The sequence below is a fragment of the Esox lucius genome, chromosome 12, assembly GCF_011004845.1.
Source record: "Esox lucius isolate fEsoLuc1 chromosome 12, fEsoLuc1.pri, whole genome shotgun sequence".
Lineage (NCBI taxonomy): Eukaryota > Metazoa > Chordata > Actinopteri > Esociformes > Esocidae > Esox > Esox lucius.
The window spans coordinates 8,093,511-8,116,570 of record NC_047580.1 but is presented as its reverse complement, the minus strand read 5'-3'; the positions used below and the strand labels follow the sequence as shown (position 1 = coordinate 8,116,570).

At 43.5% G+C, this 23,060-nt stretch overlaps 1 protein-coding gene across 1 annotated transcript in view; it reads left to right on the top strand.

The window, feature by feature from the left end:
• The window catches only part of nup210 (nucleoporin 210), a 34,669-nt gene that overhangs the window by 1,017 nt on the left and 10,592 nt on the right, over positions 1-23,060 (top strand). Inside the window, exons 2-31 of the mRNA XM_010895306.3 lie at positions 276-415; positions 3,617-3,748; positions 4,789-4,885; positions 5,186-5,336; positions 5,807-5,939; positions 6,055-6,213; positions 6,686-6,754; positions 6,854-6,960; positions 7,239-7,379; positions 7,709-7,846; positions 8,088-8,243; positions 8,472-8,676; positions 9,206-9,351; positions 14,771-14,989; positions 15,285-15,458; positions 15,679-15,871; positions 16,007-16,113; positions 16,478-16,582; positions 17,050-17,151; positions 17,429-17,557; positions 17,816-17,943; positions 18,137-18,272; positions 18,353-18,415; positions 18,864-19,043; positions 19,148-19,228; positions 19,443-19,574; positions 19,912-20,070; positions 20,767-20,858; positions 22,506-22,680; positions 22,865-23,040. Of these exons, the coding sequence (XP_010893608.2) occupies positions 276-415; positions 3,617-3,748; positions 4,789-4,885; positions 5,186-5,336; positions 5,807-5,939; positions 6,055-6,213; positions 6,686-6,754; positions 6,854-6,960; positions 7,239-7,379; positions 7,709-7,846; positions 8,088-8,243; positions 8,472-8,676; positions 9,206-9,351; positions 14,771-14,989; positions 15,285-15,458; positions 15,679-15,871; positions 16,007-16,113; positions 16,478-16,582; positions 17,050-17,151; positions 17,429-17,557; positions 17,816-17,943; positions 18,137-18,272; positions 18,353-18,415; positions 18,864-19,043; positions 19,148-19,228; positions 19,443-19,574; positions 19,912-20,070; positions 20,767-20,858; positions 22,506-22,680; positions 22,865-23,040 (4,125 nt within the window). The remainder of the gene's footprint in view (positions 1-275; positions 416-3,616; positions 3,749-4,788; positions 4,886-5,185; positions 5,337-5,806; positions 5,940-6,054; positions 6,214-6,685; positions 6,755-6,853; positions 6,961-7,238; positions 7,380-7,708; positions 7,847-8,087; positions 8,244-8,471; positions 8,677-9,205; positions 9,352-14,770; positions 14,990-15,284; positions 15,459-15,678; positions 15,872-16,006; positions 16,114-16,477; positions 16,583-17,049; positions 17,152-17,428; positions 17,558-17,815; positions 17,944-18,136; positions 18,273-18,352; positions 18,416-18,863; positions 19,044-19,147; positions 19,229-19,442; positions 19,575-19,911; positions 20,071-20,766; positions 20,859-22,505; positions 22,681-22,864; positions 23,041-23,060) is intronic.

Here is a 23,060-nt window from a genome sequence, read left to right as displayed (position 1 = left end):
TAGCATGTGCTGTGCGCTAACCCTACCAATAAATCACTACATGTAATTTTAGAATCAATCATAATATCCTGTTAAAAAATATTTTATTTCATTAGACAGGTTGCAGCTTCCATCGTGTTCTTTAAAAAAAAAAAAAAGTGATATATTCACCAGGATTTGCCGAAATGGACAACAATCACCCTGATAGAAGCAAAATGCAAATTTTTCATTTCTCAATTGTTTATCCAAACTGGAATCATCCCCAGAGAGTGTCCGTACACCTTTCCTCCCTCCAGGTCTTCGACCAGACCGGAGGTGGCCAGCATAGAAGCTGTGGAACAAGACCGTAGCAGGCAGTGTTCCCAGATGGCTGTCCTCCAGGCCCGGTCAACCCAGCCCTCCAGACTGACCAGCATCATACTGGCTGAGGATGTTGGTGTGTACAGTATTTTATTCAAAAACATGCCATCCTCTGTCAGATGAGGTGGGAGAACACATTAAGGGGTTTGAGACCATTCCTCCATACAGAAACTCTCCTGACCCTTCAAAGTCCATCGGTCCACATGTGGTCAGCTCAATCCCCAGGTTTTCAATGTGGTTATGGTCAGGGGACTGCAATGGCCATTAGAAAAGCTTGATTCTATTGTCAGTGAACAGTTATGTGGGCTTGGTGGCATTACTTTGGATCGTCCTGCTGGAAGATCTCATTGACCTAATTTTAGACTCCAGGCTGACACAGACATGTTTTGGTCTAAAATTCCCTTCTAACTGTGTCTATGTTGACATGTATCCTAACATAGTTCCCAGGGCATTTAGAAGTATAACAGCCAAACAGCATCACAGATTATACTTCACAGTAGCCATTAGGTTACTTTCTGCATGGCCATGGATATATTTATGCCAAACCCACCTCTGGTATTTGTTGTGATAAAGCTTAATTTGAATCTAAAATGTTATTGATATTTGAACCATCTCTCTGTGCTTGGGGGCAAAATGCTTCCTCTGCCAGGCATGCTTCCTTTTCTAGGCATGTTCATCACAGCTCCAATTATTTCTTTAGTATTGTCGTAATAGTGGAGAAAGCTACATGCCTGAATACCTATCTTTTTATATCCATTGCTTAATTTGTCAAGGTCAACAAACTTTTGTCTCATTTAATGTTTGTTCTCTGGCATTTCCCATGTTGACTAAAATAGTTTAGCCTGTGTGTCTCATATTTATACCCCAGTTTAACAGGATGTCATGGATGACCACTTAAGTCTTTCCCAAAGACTCAGTTGACATTTCAAAAGTATTCTCTTAATAGTAATATATCTCAATTATAGTTTAAATTTGCCATGTATTTTGGTGACATTACTTTGAACAGTTTTCACTCCAAGGTTCCTATGTTATTTTTGATTGTAAGCACAATTACATTTTATCACAGCCTTTTTTGTTCATATTTATCTATAGTGTCAATAATTGTGGAGGGCACCATATTGTGTTTATACCTTTTATATTTATGTATTTAGTGTTGACAAACAATTAAAATAATCACAATCTTCTGTAGTTAATTTCAATTCTAGAATGTTTTGGCCCTAAATGAATGTATTTATTCTGTTTAAAAGTACCATGGACAGTGCTTGAATGGAAACTTAATTAGTGCAGGTGATTTTCTAAGCGGTTTCATTAGACCAGTGTGTTTCACATTCCTTACATTTCTCCACTAAAATAACCACAATAGCTGGTCTCTACCATCTCCTACCTTTGTGTATAGTTCTACCATCTCCTACCATTGTGCTGTTGATCAAGGCACAGAGTAGAACTGCTATTTTAGGCTACTGTATAAAACAGATATTAGCTCTTATCTTGAGAACTGCTGGGTTTGTAGGTATTTGACTTTCTAGGTATTGTTCTTTGAAGTATAGGCTAAAGCGTGGTTAGAATGGGGTTCAGCTTTAAATACTTGTTTTTCCTAAATGATTCCCTAACTCAATCTGATGCATATAGTAGGGTGCTTTAATAATTGGTAAAGGCTTAAGAAAGGCAAGTTGTCTAGAGCTGTTTATCCACAAATGTCGATCAGGAGGGAGTTGTAAATTATGTGCGGCATGGTAGGTTTCAGTTATTATAATATGTTTTAGTGGAAACACAACTGGTGACAACATTATTGCTTATTTTAGCAAAAACATTGAGTGTAGCAAATTCATTAATGAGACTTACCATGCTACAAGCAAAAGAGACCATGCTACAATGAGACCATGCTACAAGCAAAGGTTTAGACGGTGGATTCAAATTAACATACAGTCTGGTTGGAGAAGAGGGTCAGAGAGGAAGCAGCACTGGCATTCTTGTTCCCTTGGTATTGGGGGGAGATGGAGAGGTGGGGTGCAAGAAGAGAGATTCCAATTTCCTACAACTTGGAACAGCACATTCTGTGTACTAAACTAGTGCTATGTTTGGAGGGATTCACAGACAACTCCCACTCAAGTCAAGCACTGACTAGGGATGTTTCTGCCGCTCAGAAAAAAAAAATGTGTGCATTTTAAATCGTGTGTGTTAACTTTGGCAGCCATAATATATACTGTAAATGCACACATGTCAATGTGAATTAGTGCTTTCAAAGTAAGGGCAAGTTGCACCCTTGTCTCTTGCATGTTTTAGCATTTAGGTACAAAACATCAACTTCAGCATACTTCTACAATGTTTGGAAAGTTGTGTGAATGGAAGGTTTTGCTAAAACAACCTGGGACAGCCTTGTCCACCTGCATAACGTGAGGCAGGAACAGGTAAATCCAAAAGTGAGTGCTGGTTTAATCTTTATAAGAAATGTGTTTTCTTATACTATGGCCTTAAAGGGATAGTTCCACCCAGATTCATTTTAGGGTGAAATAACGCTTACCTTGAGTTGTTCTTGAAGGCCCATGGAGTAATTTTTCAAGCCATTTATTCAACTCTGTTCCAGGTTGGAATTGGCATTATAAGGATTGTCCAAATTCATGAATTGAGACTGGGCGTCCCGAGCTACAACAGCTTGGGGGAAAAATCGAATTTCCTTATTTCATACACACTGACAATCTGACTCAGAGGACATGTACTTATATCCAGAATTATCACTTGGGTGATTTAACCTGTAGGCAACCACTAGATAATCTAATCAGAATATTTCTCAAGTTGACCCTAAGAACTATGTAATGATATTTGTTAACACATTTCCCTTGAATTGCTGGATTGGGCTTCTAAGTTATGGGCTAGAACAAAAAGGTGCATCGCATGGGGTCCAGTAAAAGAAATGAAGAACACAGCTATTGTTAAATAGTAGGATACGGTAAACCATCCGTTCATGCCAGTGTTATTGGGTTGTCGTAGAATAGTCATTGGCCATAGAATAGTCATTGGTGATATTATGAACAGGCCTTTCCAGGTTCCTTTCTCATGACTATCTGAATAACACTGTGTACATTGTTACTGAATGTGGTCAACACAGAAGTACCATAGACAAAACAAACATTTTGACACCAATGTACCTTTATTTTAATGAAATACATTTTGAATATTGTATCTGATTTCTAAAGTGTCACTCATTGCTAAGTCTGTTGCGTTTCCGTAATATCTGGCAGAAGTACCTGTGTGTTAATGTGTCTTCTCCTGTGCTCAGTGACCGGACAGGTGCTGCGCTGTGATGCCATCGTGGATATCATCAGTGAGATCCAGATAGTATCTACCACCAGAGAGCTGCACCTGGAAGACTCCCCCCTTGAACTGAAGATCCATGCCCTTGACTCTGAGGGTGAGATGCGTCTGAGCCACTGCAACCCTGGTGCAATTTCCTGTTAGCGCTGGTGCAAAGTGCCGCTGGTGCAAAGTGCCGTTGTACTCTAGCCATTGTGGTCAATAGCCAGAGTAACATTCTTGTCCAAGCTGCTTTGTGCTGGCTAACCTACTGGTTGAACAAGCAGTGTGGTAAGAACCAGCATGGCTTTGAGAACACAAACCCCGATCTTTGACTCTCTTAAGCCTCAGGGAGTGGCTGCAATGATGCCAGACCTTATTCATCTTTGAATGTCACGGTTCTGTGATATCACTATGCCATTCTGAGATAGTAATCAAAAAAAAATTATCAAAAAACAACTGATGTTCTACTGGTACAATAAATACATAGCACCATGTAACTGTATAACACTAAATTCCTGTGTAACATGGTAATATCTTGTTCTTACCGTGTCACTACAGAAATAACAGTGAAGTACTAGCAGTAGAATTCAGTTGAATGCTTATAGACAGTGTTGTGGTGTTCACTAGTTAGTTTAATGACATTTCTAGTGATGATTGTGATCCCCTGAGGCAGGCGTCCCTGAGGCAGCAGTTAAATGTCTCTTGGTTCTGTCTCACTGGTTCCATTTGAGCCAGGCACAAACACCCTGTGAAATGAGCTGGAGCCTCAACCTGATTGTCTCTGATGACGGCCCCTAAGGCGGGGCGCATTTTGTTGTTTGTTTTTGCCTTAATGTGTACTACTCTGAGATCTGTCGAATGGAATAACAAAAATACAGTGTTTGTTGAGTATTATTGGATTTGGCTTTTGTTTGGGCTTATTCTACTGCAACCATCAAGGCCAAAGTAGTGTGTCACATTTATATTGTCCACAGGGATTGAAGTCTGTTCAACACATTATGACATTTACAGGGCGATGTTTTACATGTCACGTCATATCTATTTTAAAAGATGTATACAGCCCTATCTACATTCAGAGTGCAATCAATCAAATCCAAAGCAATGGTAACATTTGCTCAGCCATGCCTCTTTCCCCCAAAATGGTTGATTGTGCAGGCAACACCTTCAGCACTCTAGCAAGCCTGGTGTTTGACTGGACTATTGTGAAAGATGCAGACATGGATGGATTTCCTGACTCCTACAGCTCATTACGGTAACTTCCATTATGTTGCCGTGCACTAAATCATTGAGAAAACACCCTGCCTGTTGGACTGAATGTAAAGTCGGTTAACAATGTCAATAATGCATATTCAGACTCATGATTTACAAGTTATTTGAACACCGTTGGGGATTATTCACCCATGCACAAGAATGTAATTTTCATGTAGGACAGCCCTCACATTACCTCAAGTTGAAATGATGACTTCTGTGTATAGAGGTTAATTGTAAGAAGTCTGTCACTTGCGATAAGAGGCCTCTAATGTATTTTTCAATCCCTTTGTCACCCCTCAAGTGTTCTTAAATTCTCTGAGTCTACGTACACCCCCCCTGGTTACATATCTGAGATGGAAGGAGTGGGGAAACAAGGGGATATCATCTTGGTGTCAGGACTGAAAACAGGCCATGCCAAGCTCAAGGCCAAAATTCAAGAATCTCTCTATAAGGTATTCCGTTTAATCATTTCCTGAATTTCTTACCTTTTATTTTTGAAGTAGATTATTATCTGGCTTATTAAACTACTGTATCTGTAAAATTGAATACTGGCTGAAAAGTATATATTTCTTAGAAGCAATTAACGAGAACATGAGAGTCGAGGAGCTAAAGCTCAGTTGAAAGGGTCTCCTTCTGTCATGTCTGACAGACAGGCCCAAGCCCTCCAGGAGGACAGACCGCTGTAAAAAGGAGAGTAGAGAGATGTGGACGTGCATTGTGCAGCAATTACACAAAATGTTGTTTTGCCAATAGTGAGATGACACGAAACATGATTGTATAGTGGTTCAGATTTGATTATAGTCCCGCGGTGTAGTTATCTACAGTGTTTTGAAGCACAGTGGAACAGAGTTGTTTTGGTGTCCTAATGAGTCAGGCAGTGTAGGTTGCTAGGCTGTTACTATGGTTACCTTACTTTCCACAGGATGTGGGTGCAGCCGAGGTGAAACTGCTGATTCTGGAGAACATCCTGTTGAGCCCCGCGCATGATGTCTACCTCCTGGTGGGCACCTCCATCCAGTACAAGGTCCAGAAGATCAGACAGGGGAAGATCACAGGTGACGCCTAACCGCCACACATCCAACTACAGAAAACCAAACATTTATGCCACGCTAATTTAATACAGGCGTTTATGATAAATATCTAACCCGGGTTGTCGCCGTTGGCTTCCAGAGTTGTCCATGCCCTGCGACCAGTACGAGCTGCACCTCCAGAACAGCGTGCCAGGGCCGGATGGGAACCCTAAGATGGCCGTGGCGAGCCTGGACCAGAGCACCTCCACCGCCACTGCCCTGCAAGTGGGACACGTTAACATGGTGCTGGATCACAAGAGTATCCTTTAACGTGGCCGCGGTTCCTCTACAGCACCGCAACATTTACTTTCTAATCATTTAGCGACTTGTCAGAGCACGGCCTCATCCACATGGTTGTGTGTCTATCGCTAACGTCAATGTATTTGGCATGCAATGGTGTTTTACTTGAATGGTGTGTCTGAGCAGTCGTTGGTTGACAGTGTTCCATTCTGACAATGTCCTCTTCACGGGCTTCATCTGTATTTAGAGAGGAGGTTCGAGAGCCCAGTGGAACAGAGGCGTCTGGTAACAACGTGATTCAACTGACTGACTAGCTAAAGCTCTCTTCATGTGTCCCTTTCCCAGATGGTTGTGCTATGCAACTTGACAAAACACAAGACAGGAAATTTGATGGTGTTCAACCCCTGAACACAGAAGGCTGTTTTTAAAATGGTCTCTGAATATCGCTTGTTGTATGCTGAACGATACTGTCCTTAACACGAATTGCTCAGGTCTGCGAATGCAAGGTGTGTCGCGGCTTCCCAACAGCACTCTGTATGTGGTGGAGCCCGGATATCTGGGTACGTTTGCCTGGTTCCGTCTTCGTGTGTTCACAGTTCCTCCAAAGCAAACTGTTGAGTTTACATTTGACCTTGTATCGTCTTCCTTCTCCATGCCAGGATTTAAGATTAACCCTGGAGAGAGCTGGGTCCTGGAAACAGGAAGAGTCTATAATATCCTCATCGAGGTGTTGGACAAGTCGAGCAATAGGATTTATGTATCGGATGTAAGTAAACATTCTGTCTGAAGTTGTCTGTGAAAACACTGTGGCACTCCCTACTTTTTCTCCATCCTATAAAATGGAAAACTGGATTTATTGTTTGACATCTTGATGTGCAATCAGCTGCAGACTGAAATACAGCTGTAAGACATTAAAATACTGCTAAGTGAAATTCAGGATTTTCTTGTCCTAAATCATTAAGCCTCTTATGGCAGTTTGTTCCCCACCCATTCAAACAGTTCACTTTCCTTCTGTATTAAATATTTTAATAATTGCATTTGCAGAACATTCGGATCGAACCTGTCTTTCCAGAGGAATACTTTAAGGTTCTGGAGTCCTCCCTCAACGGGTCCTACCACCGTGTCAAGGCTTTGAAAAAAGGACTAACGCTAATTAATGCTTCCCTCAAATCTGTGCTGGATAAAGTGAGTGTTTTCATTACCTTGAATTAATGTCATCGCCAAGCTTTTGAGTAGGTGTTATCTTACATAACGCTTTACGCTCTTACATCCAAAAATGAGAGCTCCTAATTAGTTTGAAATAGCTTGGTTACTTGTCTGAGGGATGTCCAGAGGTCTGAACCACTGCCTCTTATGTGCATGTACAACTGGAGCATGGGTTTGAGTACATCCCCCTGCTTTCAGCAAAGATATATTTTTCCCTCTCTCTTTCAAAGAGAAACAAATGCCCAACAAATGTATCTTTGGAGAAAAAAAAAATGTGCTTACATCTTAAAGAGATTGTTATGTTCTAGGATGGAAGAGTCCATGAGCTCGCCAACCCGGTCCACAATGAACAGGATGTAGAAATCTACAACCCTATACTGCTCAGTCCCGCTATCCTCACGTTTCCATGGCAGCCCAAGGTTGGAGCCTACCAGTACACCATCCAGGTATTTGTCTCTTCTAAATGTAAGCCCTGTGCACTGTAATGTTCACTGATCCGCTGTTAATGCTGACACCGAATCTACCAAATCTGCCGCAATTGACGACGCTAGACCTGCAACATTTGGACACAAACTCCTAGTTTTTATATGGCTGACACTGAATCAGAATGACATCCGTTTGTCTCTCGAAGATGCTGTGTCGTGTATGCTATGTGTCAATGTTTACCCATGCTGCATTGTATCCCAGGCAGCTGGAGGCAGTGGGAATTTCAGCTGGTCCTCGTCAAACCTGGCTGTTGCCACGGTGACAGTGAAAGGAGTGATGACGACGGTCAGCGACATCGGCGTCAGTGTGGTGTATGCTCACGATGTGCGCAACCCGTTGCACTACGGGACAATGAAGGTGAGATGGTTTGCCCCTCCCCCTGATGCCTGACTAAATAACCGGATGACATATCTTCATGAATGGGCACTGCAACGGTTAATATAATCTATTAAAAAGTGTTACGTCAATGAAATACAATACAAAAGAGGCAAACAATTAAATGACTCCATAGAAAAGTTTCTAAAGAAGTCCGAACTGGCTGTTTATTCCGACCTGTCTACTCCTACCTGAAACCCCTCCCCCAAGGTGTATGTGGTGGAGCCGGTGGGTATGGACTTCTCTCCCTGCCCCGTGGAGTCCTGCGTAGGCCGGGTTCTGGAGCTGCCCCTCCGGATCTTCGGCCTGTTAGGGGACGGTGGAACTGGGGAGAACCGGGTGATGCTGAGCGACTGCAGCCACTTTGACCTGCAGGTGGAGGAGGAGACCCAGGGAGTGTTTCAGCTGCTGGAGGGTGAGGCTCCAAGACCTGCAGTAAAACCTCAAGACAACTAGACAGGCGCAAATCTTTCACAAAGACCCTCTGCAGTGTTCTACTCTTATGTCCCAGATTGGCAGAAACGGTTTTAATATCCCGCCAAGCTGTGCGTAAGACGTACCGCTTTAAATACCTAATTTAATTTTGTTTTGTTACTAGCCTTGGTCTTAAATCTCTCTTCTTGTGGTCTTTTGTGCTTCCATGTTAGATAAGAGATGTGTATGAAAGCAGGAGGACTTTGTGGTCCTCTAGGACTGGGGTTCGAGCCATATGTATTTTTTACAATCATTACTGGTACACCCTGTAAATGGTTAATGTCGTATATCATCTCTCCATATATTCCATCTTATTGCTGTTCATATCGCTGTGCATATATTCCTGTCATTACTTTCCATCCTTAGATTTGTATCTACTTCTATCAGCAATTTCACAAAAGGGTCCCTAATTAAGCAGTTTCTTTTTAACAAAGCATGTGACCGATGACCTTTATTTTGTCCCCCTCCAGGCCGGCTGGCCCCGGGGCAGGGCCACTGTAGTGGGGTAAGGGCCCATGCCCTCGCCCCAGGATACACCACCGTAACGGTCAGCTACACCCATGGCAACGTCCACCTCGGAGCCAAGATCACCATCGCTGCCTATCCGCCACTCAAAGTGAGTCCTCCCACCCACCTGTGCATCAGGGCGTGGCCTCTTCTGTGCATCAGGGCGTGGCCTCTTCTTTGCCCCAACATGCTGACGTATTTATCTACTCGTTCCCCTTCTCCTCTCAGAGGCGCTCAGAGACTTGAGCTTGATGTTGTTCGTGGGCCGTGCTTCCTTATCTTGTATCGATCTGAGCTTTGGTTTTCGCTCCTACAGAGTCTGATGAGTTGTCCATTTACCCATCTATGTGTTGAGGCTATCCAAAAAATCTACCCAGTGATCTGCAGTCACTCCTCTCCCCCATGCAACACTCCCCGGAGCTGCAATTAGCCTTTGTCAAAATCAGCAGAAGATCAGGACACACACACACACAAACACACACTCTCTTTCTATCTCTGTGCAATCAGAAGTGCAAGGATCAGCTAGTGTTCAATTACCTCTTCCCGGGCTCCTTTCAATGTTTTGTGCATTTTAATTATGCACTCATGCAGTCAATACGCTGATTAGTTTTCCCTCCCACAGTGTTGGCTCAAGTAGTGGACTGTAATGGAATGGATGTCACCTCCACACATCGAAGGGCCACAGTCTGTAAAGCAGAGGCATTTCCATTCACATGCATGCACCATTCGGGCACACGCCGTCTTCCACGGCCATGGGAATTCATCCCATTAACCCACAAGACACGGCTCCTTTAGACAATAACCAGAAGAAGAAATTACTTGCTTATTACATTAAGAGGTTTTCTGTTTTTAATGTGTTCTACCAAAAGATGCCATGGTTTGTGGAATGGACGCAAAAATAATACAGTACCCTGCCTCTAATACTTCCTTAGGCATAAATGAAATAAAAGTGGAACATCAACATCAAAAGAAAGGGAAAATGAAAGAAATATATCAGACAACAAAACAAAGCAGTAATCCAATTGCTGACAGCCACCCCTCTGGAGAGTGGACCCAGCATTACCTTCCCACAAAGCCAACCACCCACCCAAAATATGCATTATATAGTAGCATTATATTCTTTCTTGAAAAACGTCAGTGTACATTTCATTAGAAATTAAATGATCAGCTGGCCTCCCAGGTAGTGCTGTGGTCTAACGCGCAGACCACCAAATGCTAGGTTCAGATCAGCGTGGCCCCAGAGCTATGACATGTCACACATGGGTGATGTATCTGGGAATATGGTTTGCAGTTTATCCTTGGAATAGTGTCTTCTATGCACGATACACAACACTACTTGATAGAACAGCTATGAATGTACTACAAGCCAGACAAACATTGGTATTTCAGTACTGTTTTCCCTCCAAGTTTGCCTTGAAAGGCCCTCAGGAGGGACCATTGACAAATTGAAATGTGTCATAGATGAGATGCTTGTCTGAAGTAGGACATGAGCTCAATTCATCAGAAGTTGGGCACATTTTGATACACCTAGCAAGCATAGTAGGTCTACCAGTCTAGAATGCAGGAATGTTTTCTTACATAGTCTTTTATTTGTACATATCTGAAGAATTGTTTTTGATTAATGTTGTATTTTTCCTTCAGTTCATCTGAGGCAAATGTCTCTTGTGGGAAATAGATCACCAACGGTATGGATTCCCACCTCTCCTCAGCGATCAAAATATTATCTAGTTTGGTAGGGGGCGAAGTCACCGATCCTCACTATCAACAGCATTATCTAGGTTGGTAGGGGGCGAAGTCACTGATCCTCACAACAACAGCATTATCTAGTTTGGTAGGGGGCGAAGTCACTGATCCTCACTATCAACAGCATTATCTAGTTTGGTCGGGGGCGTAATCACCGATCCTCACTATCAACAGCAGGAATAATGAACGGATTAACAAGAGTCCAACTGAACAGGATTTGGGCATGATTATGGAGTTAATTTGGAATTAATTGCTGGAGGAAAACCATCTTAATGGATGAATGGATATTGGGATGGTTCCTCAAAATAGTATGTTAGCTTCAATGAAGGAAAGACGCTTCAATAGTGAAGCATGTTTGTTTAGGTTGTCTTTAATATTTTAACCACACACATCTGGGTGTGATATTATGGCTTAGGTCAGAGGTTCAATAACTAGAGCAAAAAGTTCCCTGTCTGTTCCCTCAACACTCCATCTTATGTTATAGAACAAATGGGGGAAAGGCTATAAAACTGCAGGATTCACATAGTTTTTGAAAAACAACAGGTGAGACGCCACAGGGTAAGGGTTACCCATTGCAGCCCCTCGACCTTCCATTAGTGGAGGGTCAAGGGGTAATAACTGGAAGGACCCATGATCAAATTCCAAGGTATTTTTGTCCCAAATCAAGGCAGTTAACCATTATTGCGTTCATAGAATGGCTGTAGTGACAGCTTTGTATTGCTATAGCAAAATCTTCATCCATAGTTTGGCTATAGACAGCTTCGTCCATAGCGTGCCTATAGCGACAGCTTCGTCCATAGCGTGCCTATAGCGACAGCTTCGTCCATAGCGTGCCTGTAGCGACAGCTTCGTCCATAGCGTGCCTGTAGCGACAGCTTCGTCCATAGCGTTGCCTGTAGCGACAGCTTCGTCCATAGCGTTGCCTGTAGCGACAGCTTCGTCCATAGCGTTGCCTGTAGCGACAGCTTCGTCCATAGCGTTGCCTGTAGCGACAGCTTCGTCCATAGCGTTGCCTGTAGCGACAGCTTCGTCCATAGCGTTGCCTGTAGCGACAGCTTCGTCCATAGCGTTGCCTGTAGCGACAGCTTCGTCCATAGCGTTGCCTGTAGCGACAGCTTCGTCCATAGCGTTGCCTGTAGCGACAGCTTCGTCCATAGCGTTGCCTGTAGCGACAGCTTCGTCCATAGCGTTGCCTGTAGCGACTGGTTTGGTGAAAATACACACTTTGGTCTGGAACAACATTTTGTGGAGGATGAGAGCGTATCACCAAAATGTTTACCATCTGCTTTAGTATAGAATACAGGGATTTATAAAACTGGTGTAATCTCGCTGTTGTCCCTAAGAGATGAATGCGCCCCCATACCATGACGAATGCTGGCTTTTGAATTGTGCACTCATAAGAACTCGGATGGTCCCTCTACTCTTTAGTTTGGAGGACGCAGCATCCATTATTCCCAAAAATAATGTATTTTATAATTTCAAATTTTGTTTCATCAAACCACAGGATAGTTTTGCATTTCACCTCAGTCCTTGAATGAGCTTGGGCCCTAAGAAGGCGGTGGTGGTTCTATATCGTTTTTATATACGATTTCTTCCTTGCATGGTAGAGTTTTAACTTGCATTTATGGATGCGGCGACCTACTGTGTTTCAAGACAATGGTTTTCAGACATGTTCCTGAGCCCATGCAGTGATGTCCAGTACAATTATTTTTTTTCAGTGCTGTCTGAGGGCGTGAAAATCACGGCCATCCAATATAGTTTTTTCTGCCTTGTACCTTGCATACAGAGATTTCTCTGAAATCTCTGAATCTTTATATTATATACCGTAGATGAAATCCCCGAACTCTTTATACTTTTACGCCGTGAAACATTATTTTGAATTGTTTCACTATTTGCCCGTGCAGTCTTTCACAGAGATGTGAAACCCTCCACATCCTCACTTCTGACAGACCCAATCATGTTACTGACCTGTTGCCAGTTAACCTAATTAGTTGTGTGATATTCCACCAGGTTTAGTTTTTTAGTATTACACAACATTTTGGTTTTTGTTGCCGCTGTCTTTTTTTAAATGTGTTGCTTACATCAAATTTAAAGTAGGAATATCTTTTTCAAGAAAGTTAAGTGTCTCAGTTTCAACATTTGATATGTTGTCTTTGTACTATTTTCTATTGAATATAGGGTTTAAATAATTTGCACATAATTATTGCATTGTTTTTATTGACATTTTACGCAGCGTCGCAACGTTTTTGGAAACAAGGTTGTGTATACTTGGTGTCAATTTTATTTCGTTCTGCAAAGCTAACACCCAGCAAACTTTAGTTTTGCTATCCCTGCTGCTAGAGGGCTAAAGAAACAAGTGGCTTTTGTTATTAGATTTATTTTTTTTATAGGCTATTTTACCCACCTTACTTCAGTTCAAACTTCTCATGCAAATTGTGTATGCGATAGATTGATTCTTAATATTGCATGCGATGTCTGTGTAAGATTACTACTAAGATGTTCTATTCTTGCACTGCCAATGAAACATTTTAGGGGGCTGATGTCAGTATTCTCCTTCCTAGACACTATTTATTGATTGAGCATGAGGCCCAATTTCTGAACTTATTTTGTGCATATGAACATTCTGGATTCTGAACCGAAATGTCTTTTGCCATCTAGGTTGAGATCAGTCTGGGTACTGCCTATCACTCATCTGCTGATACCCTTATTTATATGTAGATGTCTCCACTCCTATTAACTCACTACTGATTATTATTTTGGATCTTTTATTGTTATTGTAATCGCTTAGTTACAGAAGGAATATATACAATCATGCTTTTCTTTGTCTACATATTGTAGAGTGTATTGTAGGTGAAGGGCCCATACATTAGTATTTCACGGTTTCTGCACCTATTCTAATTCATTATTAGACTTGGATTTCAAAAATGTTAAACTTCTAAACCTATTCCCTTCATTTAAAATAGAGCCTGCACCTCACTTCTTAATAGAATCCCTTTGACACCTCCAATATTATCAACTTACCACATAATGCAGAGAATCTCTACAGAATCAAGCAAAATTCCTGTGTTGTATTAGAATATTCTTGGTTCTAGTGCCTTTCAACTGTTGTGGATCAGAGCTGTCCTACTCAGCCCCCTTTTTTAGGTCTTACAAAACAATCTACAATCCTGGGTTTTGATGTTAGATGTTGGGTTGGATAGGGGAAAGGTTGACCTAAATTCTTACATCCAATCCCATCCTATAGGGCAGTAGATTCTCAACCTGTTGTCTGGGTTAAAAACAGTAATTAATTCAAAGTTGGTATTCTTCCAAAAATAACTGGTGGGCATATTCATTAAATAATACTTTTCACAATGCACTTTGTATCTAATAATACTAGACCTATATTACAAAATTGTGATTTTAGCTGCAAGATATTTCTTCATGTAAAGAAATTCTGCAACTCATTGTCAATTGGTAGTCCCCAGGACAGAAGAGCCTGGGAACCGCAGCGACAGATATGGTTCAATCAGATAACTTAACAAACCAAATGGCCGCTAGGGATGTGTGGGAATGTCAGAGACGTGACGGGCGTTCAGTCCACCTAATCAGCATGTGTAGCTGGTCTGAATGTTGTTTTTTCCCCCTTCTTACAAAGTTGCTTCAGTTAGGTGTGCGCTACTGGCTCAGACTGGGCTGCGTCTGGTTAATTGATTACCTATTCTGCGTGCTGTGGGGAAAAACAAGTGTGTGAAGGGAAGGACCGGTATTCTCTGATCTATGTTTTACCTGTTTGTCATGTGCAGGCTGTGGATCCGGCCTCTGTTGCCTTGGTCACCCTGGGCTCATCTAAAGATATACTGTTTGAGGGCGGGCCCAAGCCCTGGGTCCTAGAGCCCTCCAAGTTCTTCCGGAACCTGAAGGCAGAAGATGAGAACAGTGTAAGCCTGGCTCTGACTGGACCCACCTCCCGCAGCTACCTGAGACACTGGGTCAGAGCCACCTGTCGAGCCTTGGGAGAACAGGTGAGGGTCCTGCTTAATAAGACAACAGGCTTTAAAAGTGAACACAGAAATGTGCAGATTGTTAGTCTTGTGTTTTATGAGCCCAAATTAAAGCTCCCAGATGTTTTTCCATATGCACGTCTGTATTCCCGGTCATGTGAAATCCATTGATAATGGCCAGATGAAAGTAAAACCTTTTAAATTGTTATATTGACATTGATGTTCAGCAGACTATAGGTTTTTAATAAAACACTGTGGATCAAAAGCTGAAACCGGTAGCCCAGTAACAAAGCGTGTCATATCTGTACCTTTCCAGGTATTGGCAGTTACCGTGGGAAACCAGCCCAGTCTGACTAATCCCTATCCTGCGGTGGAACCGGCGGTTGTAAAGTTTGTGTGTGCCCCTCCCTCTCGCCTCACCCTTGTCCCTGTATATACCAGTCCCCAGCTGGACCTCACCTGCCCCCTGCTGCAGCAGAACAAACAGCTGGTGAGAAAACAAGGGAAATACAGCCTCCTTTCGTGGTTCGGCGCAAGCTATCTAGGTGTTAAAGAGCCAAAATGAGGGCATCACATGTCTCTACTTTCCCTAATTGTGCCTAAGGGGAATAGCGTTTGATTGAATCGTCTGCCTACCTGTCTGTGTTACTATGTTATTTGATGTTAGCTGCTTTTAAGAAACTGAACGGAAAATGTAAACCTTATTTCAGGTGCCTGTCTCAAACTACCGCAACCCTGTGCTGGACCTGGCGGCCTTCGATCAGCACGGAAGGAAGTTTGACAACTTCAGTTCTCTGAGTGTCGTCTGGGAGTCCACCAAGGTTTCCCTTGCCAGCATTGAACCCAGCATGCCCATGAAACTGGAAGTACAAGAGGACAGCAACAAGCAGAAGAAACTTCACGGTACCGTGTTTTGTAGCGCTTGTGACCGTATCCCTGTTTTGATATAATCTGTATACTGTGGTCTGATGCAAGATGGTTGCACATGCTATTTCGAACAGCTTGGTCTAACTTAGATGTTCTTTGTTTTGGTGTTAGGTCGTCAGACTGTCATGGTCCACCACCATTCTGGGACAGCTGCTATTACAGTAACAGCTATGGGTTACCAGGTCTCTCACTTGCAGGCTGCCAAAGTGCTCAGCCCGGTAAGAAACAACCAGAATCAGTGAATCTTCTTCCTCAGGTTCCTCGCCCCTCGTGTGATTAGTAATTTTTCACTGGGGCTTTTTGACTTTCATGTGACCGGCAAACAGGATGCTATCCGCTAAACGAGATGATCTCTGAGACCAAAACAAAATAGAAATGTTATTTGCTGTGAGGTTGCTGTAGCAACACAGGGCGCAATCAGATTTTCAAATGCTGTTGAGACAGATTCCGCCTGTGGAGACTGGATTTCACTCGACTTCAACCAAAGAGAACACGGTTTTAAGAACACCACTTTGTATGAGTATCACTCCCATTTACGCCTGTAACCAAGGCACCCGTACTGTTTTCTCTTCCTCCTTGCAGTTTGACCCGCTGACCCCTGTCTCAGCCACTCTGGAGCTTCTGTTAGTGGAGGATGTTACAGTCAGTCCTGACTCCGTCACTATATACAATCATCCAGACGTTCGGGTGAGTGACCTGTGAAAAATGTTCAAAATGTATTCTGGGTAGAAATTGCACTCAGCTGAATGTGACCCATCCTTCACTGTCATTCGTGCTATCTGATTGGTGAATCTCATTTCCATGGTCCTACAGGCCTATTCCTCAGGGGGGCCCTACTGTCTTAATCCCGTCTGACCTTTTACCCGTTTCATACTCTGTAATCCTTTACCGAGGTCACAGCCTGCCGTATAATCCCTGCTCTATGCCTCCCTGCGCACGGCTGACTGCTTACAGGTCCCAGCGAACCGATGGCCCTGGTTTCTGTTGTTTCGAAACAGACCCATTTGACCCGCTGACCTTTCATTGCCAGCTGGTTACTGGTGGCCTGTGATGTGACAGGCACTTACCTTTCAGCAGGGCTGCTGCTCGGTCATCCTGTCCATGGTGGAAAACCATGCGGTCACCCGTTCATTCTTTCATTGTGTGTCTTGCAGGCTGAACTCACCCTGAGGGAAGGCTCTGGGTATTTCTTCGTCAACACCAGTGTCGTGGGGATTGCAGATGTGGTGTTCAAGGAAGCCCAAGGATCTGCTGAGGTGAGGAGAAACATGGAACCCTGAGAATGGTTTTCAGTGTGTTTTTATTGGATTACGACACCACGGTTCAGTATAGTACGCTGTGTTGAAGGCAAACCAGCCCCGCTGGTCCCTACTCCCCTATAAGCCCCTTGACATCCTATGCTTTGTAATGGTATTGCCATGCTACTGAACACAAGGACAGCACTAGGACAGCCGTGTGCCTTTTGGATAAGCAGCGTACCATAAAAAATGAAAACATGTCCTATAAACCCATCACCGCTCTCCTTGGATCCAGGTGGCTCCGGTCAAACCGGGGATGGTGCAGGTCATGGTTCACGACCTCTGCCTGGCTTTCCCCGCCCCTGCCACGGCCTCGGTCCACGTTTCCAACGTCATGGAGGTTTCTGTCCGAGTGGTGGATAAGGTCGGTGGCCAGCCTCAGCGTGCACGTTCACGTCATGTGACTGGACTTTTGACACCTGACATTGTGCTGAAATTCAAGCATCTGTGTTTGACTGTTGTGAAGCATCTATTCAGGAAAGGGATTTTGAGTTAAGAATAAATGTTGGTGTATCCTTCTGCTTTTTAAAGCATGACTAAGTAACTGCTTGTAGACTTGGTAAAAACAGAAGCGACACACATCACTTTCGATATTAACGCTACATTTATTGGTCTCATTCAGGTGGAGATAGGCAAATCTGTGAAGGCCCATGTCAGGGTTCTGGATGACAACAAGAAGCCATTTCTTGCCAAATATTTCCGATTTTTGAATCTGAAACTCAGTGCAGTGTCTGCTATTGTGTCTCTGCAGTAAGTTACTGTTAAATGATCAAGTCAAATATCAATATTTTGTGTTCTTTTATTGTGACGCATACAGTACACCCACACGTTTCCCCTGTCTGGGACTTGAAAAGCTGATATGAATTAAACTGATATGAATTAATCTTATTTTCCCTGCATTTCAGTAAACTACACAAGAAGTTAACTTTGGTCTTTTCCCCAGAGCACTGTCAGATCCTTCAGAGAAGGACACCGCAATCTTTCTGGTCAAAGGCTTAGCTATTGGGCAGACCAGCATTTCGGCTGTACTACTAGACAAAACTGGAAGGAAAATTACATCTGCTCCCCAGCAAATTGAGGTAGGTGTTTTTCCCAAGACCCTCACTCTATCACTGACAGATGTGTTGACGAACGCTCATTTTCGTTTGGTTCTTTCTAGGTTTTCCCACCATTCAAACTGATCCCCAGGAAAATGACTCTGATAATCGGAGCGATGATGCAGGTAAATTACTGTTCAATGGTAGGACTCCTCTGGGAAAACCTTGGCTTTCACCCCTCCACCTTCCATACCCTCAAACAACCAGTGCCCTGACAGAAGAATCTCCTCTTGTGAAGATGATTTGAATCACCACGTGCTTTCACATAAGCTCTTGAGAAACAGCTCATTTGTGTTCTCTGCAAAGCTCTGTACATGCCAGCTAATTGCTGTTGTAAATGTACACACCCTTTCAATAACATGTGGATTTAATCTCCGATCCTCCAGTTTTCATTATTCTAACAGACCATTAATGATTTGATTGCCTTCAGCAATTTAAAGACCCCACATTGACAAGTTAATGAACACACTGTCAGTGTCCTCAAGTCCAGTCATGTGAAACTGATAGTGTCCCATATTTATTACACACACGCGTGCACACAAGCACGTCTTACATAACATCGTAATGTTGTAGATCACATCGGAGGGTGGCCCCCAGCCGCAGTCCAACATTCTGTTCTCCATGGCCAATGAGAAGATAGCATCTGTGAATGGCATGGGTCACGTCAAGGGCGTCGCCATCGGCAACGTCACAGTAACAGGACTGGTACAAGCTGTGGACGCCGAGACTGGGAAGCTGGTGGTCGTGTCGCAGGTAACTCACCTGGACCTCATCGTCAGGTTCAACCCAATGGGCTCTCCCTCCTGTTCTCCACCTATTTGAAGCAATGTCCCTCTATTATTGTGTTCTACGTACAGGACCAAGTAGAGGTTGAAGTTGTACAGTTGAGGGCCATCCGCATTCGTGCCCCCATCACCAGAATGAAGACTGGGACACAGGTAAACCCAGAATGTTATTTTGTTTCTTGAATGTGTCTGCAGAAAATGCTTAACTGTTAGTAAGTTTATTAAAAAAATGTCTAGCCACTACTAAACAGTGTCTTAACAGTTTTGGTGAATAAAAATATGATAATTATAATAATGGTGGTAATGGTAGTTATTATCATTGGAAATCAGGACATGTGTAACTTATATTTGACTAATCCTTTCCTAGATGCCAGTGTATCTGATAGGACTCACCAGCAGTCAGACCCCCTTCTCATTTGGCAACGCCGTGCCCGGCCTTACCTTCCTTTGGACTACCACCAAGAGAGACATCCTGGAAGTCCAATCACGACATGCTGAGGTGGGAACCCGTTTTAATGGCTTTGGTGTTTTTCTTGATTAATGGCAAAGGCTGAAGTTCCATTCAGAGCTACAAGCACCATTCTGTTCAACTGAGTCCACAAAAAGCCATGAATAGTGTATTGGGAGAAACTTGGATGATTCAATTATAGATGAATCTGATAAGGCACCTTTGTTTTGAGGTTCTGGGATCCTGTTGTATCAGAGTCACTGATTAGGGCACAATTATGCTCGGCTTCACTAGAGAAACATTATCTGATATTTAACCCTGGTATTCCTATGCTCTCAATTCCAACTCTGTCGCTTGCTTTCATTCGCTGATTAAATCTGTCTCCTAGGCCTCTGTGCAGCTCCAACCGGAGCATAACTTTGCTATGAGTGTGACGGGGAAAACCAAGGGAAGAACAGGACTGAAGGTGGTGCTCAAAGTCACTGACCCAAAAGTTGGTCAGCTGGAGGGGAACCTGGTGGAGCTCAGTGATGAACTCCAGATCCAGGTACTGTCTTTATGGAGATCCCTGTATCTCAGGTCCAGAGTACTCCTGGCTTTGTTTCTACCAGGAAGTTACTGTAGTGTTATGTTTACTACTTGTGGTACTGGTATTACTACTGCTCCTGCTATTATTATATTTTTGTTCAGCATAGATATTATTGGAAGGAAACCAATACTTGACATGCATTAATATATTTCTTTAGTAAACTGCCTTTGTTCTAATAAACTACTAATTCTACAACCTAGTAGTAGTGGTAGTTGTATTACCACTTAATCACTATTTCCTGTGCTACTACGTCTACTACTACTATTTCTACTATTACTCAACCTCTACCACAATAATACCTCAGAGGTTTATTCCAAGACACATTGCTTTGATGGGTCTGTGAGTCTGGATCACACTGCCTTAGAAATATATAATATGACCCCACAGAGGTCTTTTTATATTGCATGTTTACGGCCCTTTGCTTGTCGTCCTGTTTGCGTCCACCTGAAAACAAACTATGAAAGTCAACAAACGCTGTAAATCATTCGTTTTAATTGTGGTTGAGCACTGAAAGTGTCTAACTTTGTAAAGTGATAAGAAGGCAGATGAGCCTGTTGTGAGTGGTGTTTTAAACTGCTTTATTTCATGTCACCAAAACCCAAACATCAAAGGATGGTTAAAAATCTCTGTTGATTACTATTCCCTTTGATCAAGGTTTATGACAAGCTGCACATGCTGAATCCAACCGTTGAGGCTGAGGAGATATTGATGGCTCCCAACTCTGGGCTCAAACTCCAAACTAGCAGGTATGTGATAAGGAATGAACATTCTACATTTCCCTGCCAACACCCCAACATTTCCCTGCAAGCGCCCCCACATTTCACTCAACATAGGCTTTTAAGCTTGATACTCTTGTCTTGACCTTACAGCTGAGAACTGTATCTGAAATCAGCTTGTATCTGCTGAATATCCCATATATATATATATATATATATATATATACACACACACACACACACACACACCGATCAGCCATAACATTATGACCACTGACAGGTGAAGTGAATAACACTGATAATCTCGTTATCATGAAACCTGTCAGTGGGTGGGATATATTAGCCAGCAAGTGAACATTCTGTCCTCAATGTGTTAGAAGCTGGAATAATGGGCAAGCGTAAGGATATGAGCGACTTTGACAAGGGCCAAATTGTGATGGCTAGACGACTGGGTCAGAGCATCTCCATAACTGCAGCCCTTGTGGGGTGTTCCCTGTCTGCAGTGGTCAGTACCTATCAAAAGTGGTCCAAGGAAGGAAAAGAGGTGAACAGGCGACAGGGTCATGGGCGGCCAAGGCTCATTGATGCAAGTGGGAAGTGAAGGCTGGCCCGTGTGGTCCAATCCAACAGACAAGCTACTGTAGCTCAAATTGCTGAAAAGGTTAATGCTGGTACTGATTGAAAGGTGTCAGAACTCATAGTGCATTGCAGTTTGTTGCATATGGGGCGATGTAGCAGCAGACCAGTCAGGGTCCCCATGCTGACCCCTGTCCACAGCCAAAAGCGCCTACAATGGGCATGTGAGCATCAGAACTGGACCACGGAGTAATGGAAGGAGGTGGCCTGGTCTGATGAATCACGTTTTCTTTTACATCACGTGGATGGCCGGGGGCATGTGTGTTGCTTACCTGGAGAACACACGGCACCAGGATGCACTATGGGGAGAAGGCAAGCTGGCGGAGGCAGTGTGATGCTTTGGGCAATGTTCTGCTGGGAATCCTTGGGTCCTGCCATTCATGTGGATTTTACCTTGACACGTACCACCTACCTGAGCATTGTTGCAGACCATGTGCACCCTTTCATGGCAACGGTATTCCCTGATGGCACTGGCCTCTTTCAGCAAGATAATGTGCCCTGCTACAAAGCAAAAATGGTTCAGGAATGGTTTGAGGAACATAAGTTCATGGTGTTGACTTGGCCTCCAAATTCCCCAGATCCCAATCCAATCGAGCATCTGTGGGATGTGCTGGACAAACAGGTATGATCCACGGAGGCCCCACATCGCAACTTACAGGACTTAAAGGATCTGCTACTAATGTCTTGGTGCCAGATACCACAGCACACTTTCAGAGGTCTAGTGGAGTTAATGCCTTGACGGGTCAGGGCAGTTTAGGTGGCAAAAGGCCACAATATTAGGCAGGTGGTCAATGTTATTGTGTGTGTGTGTGTGTGTGTGTGTACACACAATATTTATGCATTTTAATAAAATTAGTTGTTCTTTGTACTGCCTTGCATATGAATGCCTTTGGCCAGGAGTTCCTCAAAAAAGAGAATTGGTTCTCAAGTTAATAGCCTATTAGCTTTTTAGGGCTTGTTATGGTTTAAACAACCGGTTTGAGTCATTTCTGGTGACAGAATGCTACTAACCCTGGTGCATTCTCATGTGGAACTGAACAGGGATGGTGTGGGAGCTCTGTTCTACCAAGTGCTGGACTGTCCCAACCAGGCTGTTGTTGTCCAGGTGGACGATAAGGGTTTCCTGTCCTCAGGCTCGCTCACTGGCTCCTCCTCCCTCCTCGTCACCTCCCAGGAGACCTTCGGTGTCAATCAAACCTTGGTCCTTGCTGTAAAGGTGAGACCTCATAACATTTATAACATCTGTAAATGTTGCCACTGGCGAAAACTTGATCACACCCATTACTGTCTATAGTGTTTTCTTGCCGGTATGACGTCATGACAAAATGGTAGACTGTTGTATTCGTGTTTTACCCAAACCACATTCCCTCACACGGCAGACTCTCTCCATTGCTACTTAGGTGGCGCCAGTGTCTTACCTGCGGTTCAGCACCGGTCCAGTTCTCCATAGTCCTTCCAAAGACACGCTGTCTACCTTCCCACTGGGCGTGGTCCTCACCTTCACTGTTCACCTCCACGCCAACACTGGGGAAGGCCTTCACAGCCACAACTCCCTACTCACGTTTGCCACTAACAGGCAAGCTCACGCTCATTATT